The 8,551-nt window shown below is 37.3% G+C and overlaps 2 protein-coding genes across 2 annotated transcripts; both read left to right on the top strand.

Moving 5' to 3' along the window:
• The first annotated feature begins 1,518 nt into the window (after positions 1-1,518).
• LOC310719755 (tripartite motif-containing protein 75-like) lies at positions 1,519-4,150 on the top strand. Its single transcript, XM_083529758.1, has 6 exons — positions 1,519-1,801; positions 1,936-2,031; positions 2,491-2,730; positions 2,827-2,852; positions 2,949-3,085; positions 3,274-4,150. The coding sequence occupies exons 1-6, from the start codon at positions 1,601-1,603 to the stop codon at positions 3,906-3,908; spliced, it is 1,335 nt and encodes a 444-aa protein (XP_083385884.1). The 5' UTR covers positions 1,519-1,600; the 3' UTR covers positions 3,909-4,150.
• Positions 4,151-5,930: 1,780 nt separating this feature from the next.
• On the top strand, positions 5,931-8,529 carry LOC310719694 (tripartite motif-containing protein 75-like). Its single transcript, XM_083529662.1, has 6 exons — positions 5,931-6,247; positions 6,382-6,477; positions 6,933-7,172; positions 7,269-7,294; positions 7,391-7,527; positions 7,716-8,529. The coding sequence occupies exons 1-6, from the start codon at positions 6,047-6,049 to the stop codon at positions 8,348-8,350; spliced, it is 1,335 nt and encodes a 444-aa protein (XP_083385788.1). The 5' UTR covers positions 5,931-6,046; the 3' UTR covers positions 8,351-8,529.
• The last annotated feature ends 22 nt before the right edge of the window (positions 8,530-8,551 follow it).

Below are 8,551 nucleotides of genomic sequence, written 5' to 3' on the forward strand. Positions count from 1 at the left end.
TGATTGTGTTTTTTTTTGCGTTGTTAGGTGTCATTATTGTTAATGTAATTAAAATGTTCTAAAAAGAAAAGAGACATTATGTCATTTAAGTTCTTCAACGTAATGATTTTATTGTGGGAGGAACGTGAACCAACAAAATGCTGAAGCATTTTACTTATAACCTGCACGTGCGTAGGGACCGAATGGTGTGGAAATACATTCATGGACCTTTTACTGATTTCAGGTTTACTGAAGTGCAACATGAGAGAATATAAACTGTGACTGAATGATGAATAATAAAAAGAATTATAATAATTGCAATAACTTGTTGCAGGTACCTTCCTGAAATTACAACAATATTTTTGTGAGGAGGATTACAGCATGTTATAACAATTTTTTTAAATTGTATAAAATATTTTTTTTTTACAAAATAAAAAAAATAGATAATAATAATAATAATTAAAATAATAATAATAATAATAATAATAATAATAATATAATTTGTAAAATTATATTCAAACAATTTTATAAATTTTTTGTTGTTGTTGTTTTTATTTATTTATTTAGTTTTTGTTTAGTTTTTCATTTTTGATTGAGGTAAGTAAAGTAAATGTAAGTTGTTTTTGCACTAGATTGTGTTTTTGTTGACAAATACACTTTTGTTTATAGCCTTCTTTGCACATTCCTGTATAATCATATTACACAATACTGTAGGTTTGCAGGTCTGCGCTATTGTCTTGTGTTGTCTGTCTTCACTGTTTTTGTTTTTGTTTGCACTTGATGGACTTTATGTGCACTTACTTTAGTCTTTAACTCTGTGTTCTGTTGTGTTGTGTGTTGTAGCTCTATGTTGTTTAATGAAGCACCAGGGTTCGATGATCTGTAATGATCGCAAATGTTGAGCTGTTTAATGAGTTGCTCAGTAGCTACTAGTGTCATAACCACAATGACTGTATAATACTGTAGAAAGATCATCACTCATTATCTTACATTCCAGTGCTCATGTTAGTTCTCTCTCTTCAGTGTTCTGTATTGTTTTAAAGACTATAATCACACTCTTGATGTCACCCAAATGAGGATGGATTCTCCTTTTGAGTCTGGTTCCTCTCAAAGTTTCTTCTTCATAACATCTAAGGGAGTTTTTCCTTGCCATAGTCACCGTTGCTGCTCATCAGGGATAAACACACATTGTTCACTCTTAAATTCTTCAAATCTGCTTTGAGACCATGTCTGTTGTGAAAAGTGCTAAAGAAATAAACTTGACTAGGGTTCTGGAAGATCATTGTCTCATTTCACTGTGCACTGCATCAGCTTTATATGGTAGAAATGACAAAAGCTTCTTGACTTGACTAAAGCTTTTATTTGACACATAAAAAAATTAAGAAAAGAGGAATGAAATTTGGTACATTGGTCCATGGAGGCCTGTAGGAACCTCAGAGAGTGAGGAGGACTGATTTTACAGGTATGTGACGTTAATGCAAATGAGAGAGACTCCGCCCATATCAGGAGCAAATAAAACAGATTGCACTCGCGCACACACACACACACACACAGCGCTCACACAACTACACACACACAGCACTTTCTCACACACACACAGAGACAGACACAGATATTTAGAATGAGGCTGGTTGTCCGTAAACGAACCTCCGTGCCAAGGTCCCGGGCGAGCTCGAGCGCCTCCTGCTGTCCGGTAATTGCGGGTTCCGCGGTCCTTTACTGCGTCACGTGCGATCAGGCGCTCGGCAGCCGCTGCGTCATTAACGGTGCGCACCGGGATCACCGGCTCAAGGACCTGAAGGAAGCCGTGCAGGATCAACTGGTAAGAGCTGTGTTTTTATTCTAACTATGATTCTGTTTTCCCCACCATTCACTGAAACGCTCCTCAGTGTGTGCATGAACATTTCTCTGCTGATGAGTGATGAATGATCCTGGTGTTTATTTCATCTGTCACAGAAAAATCTGAGCAAACTTTCCGAGACAATCAAATCTAAAGAAAGAAAGTTTCACGACCTCACACCAAGGATTGAAGCAGCAGAGCGCGAGCTCGAGGTGAGATTTAACAATAAAAAATATATAAAAAAAAAAAAAAATCTTTTAAATATATAAAAACTATTATTATGTAAATTATTATTATTATTATTATTATTAACAATTTACTGATTCTTATAAGATATTATATAAAAAATATATATAAATAATAATATGAATATGAATAATATGAATTATACCTGAACATTGATGAACATTATAATTATTTATTATTATTATTAATAAAAAAAACCATTGTGATGTTAATAATTATTAATACATTAATAATAATGACATTAATATTAGCTATAGGAAAAAATATTATTAGTACTATTATTTATTTATTTTCTTTAAATAGATTTATATTAATTTACTTTGTCTCTAAACCTCGGCTTGTTTAATAAAGAACGCTAAACTGAAAGGACAGGATGCGTCTTGTCCACTTTTCTGATTCCTCACGAAAAAATGTCTTATGTTCAGGAGAAGTGCAACAGGACACGGGAGCTTCTCCAGCAGGAATACAGCAGCCTGATGAGTTTAATCGAGCAGAACCAGCAGCAAGCTTTTTTCATCCTGAATGTCCAGAAGGAAATGATAAAGCAGCAACTCCATCAGCTGCTGGAGGACGCACATAACTACCAGAGCAAGTCCAAAGCTATGATCGATGATGTTGAAAAGCTCAGCAGCAGACAGGAAAGCGAGAACCCCGGCAGCATGCTGGTAAGCACTTTGCTCAAAAAGTTCGGATTTCTTCTCAGAACAGCACTTCAGCCTGATCCTAATCACTGATTTTATTTGTGTTTTATTTGGAAACAGGGGGAGATCAGCGCATTTGAGACCAGGTGAGTCCCAAACACTGTCACGACCTTTACCACATGTTCAGATCAGAACCCTGAAGTGTTTCGTGAAAACTGATAGAAATTGTGCTTCTCTTGCAGCTTGCACACGATGAACGAGTTTTACAGCTCTGTGGACAAAAAGCTGCAGGTCGATGACACGCGACTGAAAGCTCTGGAAAACTCCATTAAGAAGATTGTGGAAAAAAACAAGGAGCTGCTCCCACGGCCATGGGAATGTAAGTGTCTTCAGCTGTCTTCTTAATGATCTACAGTCTATTAAATAACTAGATGATAGATTAATGTAGGAAATTGGGTTAAGGGCCTCCCTCGAGGGCCCAATTGTAGCACATTTAACGTCTGAGTTTTTGTTTATAGGTTACATTTTTAAAATAAAGCTCTAATTATTTTTTTTTATTTCTGACAGTCTCTGAGATCATTACTTTGGATAAGAGTCGTACTCACACTAATGTCGAGATCTCGGAGAACAAGATGGAGATGTCGGTGAGCCCTACAGGTATCCAGAGACCTGCTAATCCAGCACCATGGAGAACCGCTCTGGCATCTCAGAAATTCAGTAAAAACTCACATTACTGGGAGGTGGCAGTCGGAGGCTGCGAGAGCTGGGTGGTGGGAGTCGTGGAAAACCGAGGTAAAGGTGTCCAAACGCAGCCTGCGATCAAGGAACAGAAAAACTCGTGGATTCTAGAGTGCGAAGGTGGCGAGCTCTCGGCGCTGCACAACGACGAGTTCAGCAGGGTGAAGGAAACCAAAGTCGAAACCGTCGGCATCTTCCTGGATTGCGATAAAGGCAGACTTAAGTTCTACAACGTCAACACTGGCTGCGTTCTGCACACATTTATTATCCAGTTTAAACACGCCGTGTCTCCCACATTCAGCATTCAGGCTCAACATGACAGTGTGGCACGGCTGAAGATCTGCAACCTGGTTCACAAATCCGAGGAGCGATTCGACCTCCCCGACACCTCCGTGATCTCAGAGTCACAGAACGAGCAGCCTATGGACTTAAGTTCTGTTAGTTCTAATCAAGACATGATTTGAAAGCAAATGATTTAAAATGTATGCGAGCATATTTATTTTACATCTAAATATATATAAATACTATTTATTAAAAATCTATTTCTATCCAGTACTGCAGTGTTGTGAAGAGTAAAATGAAGGTATACACACAGCTGAACTGTAAATGTGCAATAATTGATCTAATAAAACTTATTAATTAATCCTGTTTACATGTGTCTTGTATTGTAATGTTGATGGTTATTAAATGTTTAAATGTGAACACACTATGGCTCATTTTTTTCTATTCTTTGGTGATTAAAGTGACCACATAGTCAGGTGTTTAAAGCTACACCAAATTTAAGTCTCTGCAATCCATTTCCCAGTTTGTAAGTAATTATTTCAGATAATATATAGTGTATATATGCAAATCAGGCACTTGATGCAAACTTGGGCTCTATATTATATTGTATATATACTGATTGTACTGCATCAGCAATACTAATTATTTCTATAGCGTTTTTCACAACGGACATTGTCTCAAAGCAACTTTACAGAATTTAAGGGTTAAAGTAAATGATATGTGTTTATCCCTGATGAGCAGTCTGGGGTGAGTGTGGCAAGAAAAACCCCCTTAGATGAATGGAGAAGAAACCTTGAGAGGAACCAGACTCAAAAGGGGAACCCATCCTCATTTAAGTGACATCAAGAGTGAGATCATAACTCTTACAACAATACAAAACACTGGAGAGTGAGAACTAACATGAGTACTGGAATGTGTGTGATTATGAGGAATGTCCTTTCTACAGTCGTATACATACAGTTGACGTTGTGGAACCAGGAGCTACTGAGCAACTCATAGAATAGCTCAACATTTGAGATCATAAGAGATCCAACACATTGCTTTTCCATGAGCCTTTAAAAAATTCAAAGACGTCCAATGCCAAACTGTATGTGAAGTGGGAACTGACACACGTCAAACACAAACCATAATCCTGCTCCTTAATATCAGACGCTATTAATTAAGGTGTGATTGTGGGTTTTTTTGCGTTGTTAGGTGTCATTATTGTTTATGTAATTAAAATGTTCTCCTGAAAAGAACAGTGAATGTCCTTCCAAACAGAGACATTATGTCATTAAAGTGCTTCAACGTAATGATTTTATTGTGGGAGGAACGTGAACCAACAAAATGCTAAAGCATTTTACTTATAACCTGCACGTGCGTAGGGACCGAATGGTGTGGAAATACATTCATGGACCTTTTACTGATTTCAGATTTACTAAAGTGCAACATGAGAGAATATAAACTGTGACTGAATGATGAATAATAAAAAAAATTATAATAATTGCATGAATTTGTTGAAGGTACCTTTCTATAAGTACAACAATATTTTTATGAGGGGGATTACAGCATGTTATAACAAATTAAAAAACAAAATAATATGAAATAATATTAATAATAATAAAAATAATATTAATAATAATATTTTTGTAAAATTTTATGAACAATTAATTATATAAACATAATGTTAAACATTCATCAAGTTGAAAGCTGAAGGTTTGGTTTTGCTAGATATTAAAGAAAATTAAATATAGTGCATCATCTTGTTGCAAGTTTTTTTTAGGTTTTGTTTTTATTTCTTCCTTTTGTATTTTTCTTTTTTATTTTGTGAAAAAATCTGAAAAAAAAAAAATGTCAGCTTGTTGCAGGCTAAAAAAAAATTAGTTGAGAGGGGCAAATTCACTATTTTTTTTTATTTTTTAGTTTAGTTTTTCTTTTTTTGTTTAGGGTAAGTAAAGCTTTTATTTGACACACACAAAAAATCATACAAATCATTTTTTTACTCCTGCAGAAACCTCAATATAGTTGATCATACAAGGGAAAAGAAATGGAATAAATATTTTGGAGGTGTGAAAAGAGGAATGAAATTTGGTACATTGGTCATAGAGGCGTGTAGGAACGTCAGAGAGTGAGGAGGGATGATGTTACATGTGGGTGATGTTAATGCACCTGAGAGAGACTCCGCCCACATCAGGAGCAAATAAAACAGGTCGCGCGCACACAGCGATCACACAACTACACACACACACAGCGCTCAAACAACTACACACACACACAGCGCTCATACAACTACACACACACAGCACTCTCTCTCTCACACACACAGACAGAGATATTCAGAATGCGTCTGGTTCTCCTTAAACGCCCCTCCGTGCCAAGGTCCTGGGCGAGCTCGAGCGCTTCCTGCTGTCCGGTAATTGCGGGTTCCGCGGTCCTTTACTGCGTCACGTGCGATCAGGCGCTCGGCAGCCGCTGCGTCATTAACGGTGCGCACCGGGATCACCGGCTCAAGGACCTGAAGGAAGCCGTGCAGGATCAACTGGTAAGAGCTGTGTTTTTATTCTAACTATGATTCTGTTTTCCCCACCATTCACTGAAACGCTCCTCAGTGTGTGCATGAACATTTCTCTGCTGATGAGTGATGAATGATCCTGGTGTTTATTTCATCTGTCACAGAAAAATCTGAGCAAACTTTCCGAGACAATCAAATCTAAAGAAAGAAAGTTTCACGACCTCACACCAAGGATTGAAGCAGCAGAGCGCGAGCTCGAGGTGAGATTTAACAATAAAAAATATATAAAAAAAAAAAAAATCTTTTAAATATATAAAAACTATTATTATGTAAATTATTATTATTATTATTATTAACAATTTACTGATTCTTATAAGATATTATATAAAAAATATATATAAATAATAATATGAATATGAATAATATGAATTATACCTGAACATTGATGAACATTATAATTATTTATTATTATTATTAATAAAAAAACCATTGTGATGTTAATAATTATTAATACATTAATAATAATGACATTAATATTAGCTATAGGAAAAAAATATTATTAGTACTATTATTTATTTATTTTCTTTAAATAGATTTATATTAATTTACTTTGTCTCTAAACCTCGGCTTGTTTAATAAAGAACGCTAAACTGAAAGGACAGGATGCGTCTTGTCCACTTTTCTGATTCCTCACGAAAAAATGTCTTATGTTCAGGAGAAGTGCAACAGGACACGGGAGCTTCTCCAGCAGGAATACAGCAGCCTGATGAGTTTAATCAAGCAGAACCAGCAGCAAGCTTTTTTCATCCTGAATGTCCAGAAGGAAATGATAAAGCAGCAACTCCATCAGCTGCTGGAGGACGCACATAACTACCAGAGCAAGTCCAAAGCTATGATCGATGATGTTGAAAAGCTCAGCAGCAGACAGGAAAGCGAGAACCCCGGCAGCATGCTGGTAAGCACTTTGCTCAAAAAGTTCGGATTTCTTCTCAGAACAGCACTTCAGCCTGATCCTAATCACTGATTTTATTTGTGTTTTATTTGGAAACAGGGGGAGATCAGCGCATTTGAGACCAGGTGAGTCCCAAACACTGTCACGACCTTTACCACATGTTCAGATCAGAACCCTGAAGTGTTTCGTGAAAACTGATAGAAATTGTGCTTCTCTTGCAGCTTGCACACGATGAACGAGTTTTACAGCTCTGTGGACAAAAAGCTGCAGGTCGATGACACGCGACTGAAAGCTCTGGAAAACTCCATTAAGAAGATTGTGGAAAAAAACAAGGAGCTGCTCCCACGGCCATGGGAATGTAAGTGTCTTCAGCTGTCTTCTTAATGATCTACAGTCTATTAAATAACTAGATGATAGATTAATGTAGGAAATTGGGTTAAGGGCCTCCCTCGAGGGCCCAATTGTAGCACATTTAACGTCTGAGTTTTTGTTTATAGGTTACATTTTTAAAATAAAGCTCTAATTATTTTTTTTTATTTCTGACAGTCTCTGAGATCATTACTTTGGATAAGAGTCGTACTCACACTAATGTCGAGATCTCGGAGAACAAGATGGAGATGTCGGTGAGCCCTACAGGTATCCAGAGACCTGCTAATCCAGCACCATGGAGAACCGCTCTGGCATCTCAGAAATTCAGTAAAAACTCACATTACTGGGAGGTGGCAGTCGGAGGCTGCGAGAGCTGGGTGGTGGGAGTCGTGGAAAACCGAGGTAAAGGTGTCCAAACGCAGCCTGCGATCAAGGAACAGAAAAACTCGTGGATTCTAGAGTGCGAAGGTGGCGAGCTCTCGGCGCTGCACAATGACGAGTTCAGCAGGGTGAAGGAAACCAAAGTCGAAACCGTCGGCATCTTCCTGGATTGCGATAAAGGCAGACTGAAGTTCTACAACGTCAACACTGGCTGCGTTCTGCACACATTTATTATCCAGTTTAAACACGCCGTGTCTCCCACATTCAGCATTCAGGCTCAACATGACAGTGTGGCACGGCTGAAGATCTGCAACCTGGTTCACAAATCCGAGGAGCGATTCGACCTCCCCGACACCTCCGTGATCTCAGAGTCACAGAACGAGCAGCCTATGGACTTAAGTTCTGTTAGTTCTAATCAAGACATGATTTGAAAGCAAATGATTTAAAATGTATGCGAGCATATTTATTTTACATCTAAATATATATAAATACTATTTATTAAAAATCTATTTCTATCCAGTACTGCAGTGTTGTGAAGAGTAAAATGAAGGTATACACACAGCTGAACTGTAAATGTGCAATAATTGATCTAATAAAACTTATTAATTAATCCTGTTTACATGTGTATTTTC

This window comes from Silurus aristotelis (genome assembly GCF_946808225.1).
Source record: "Silurus aristotelis genome assembly, chromosome: 25".
NCBI lineage: Eukaryota > Metazoa > Chordata > Actinopteri > Siluriformes > Siluridae > Silurus > Silurus aristotelis.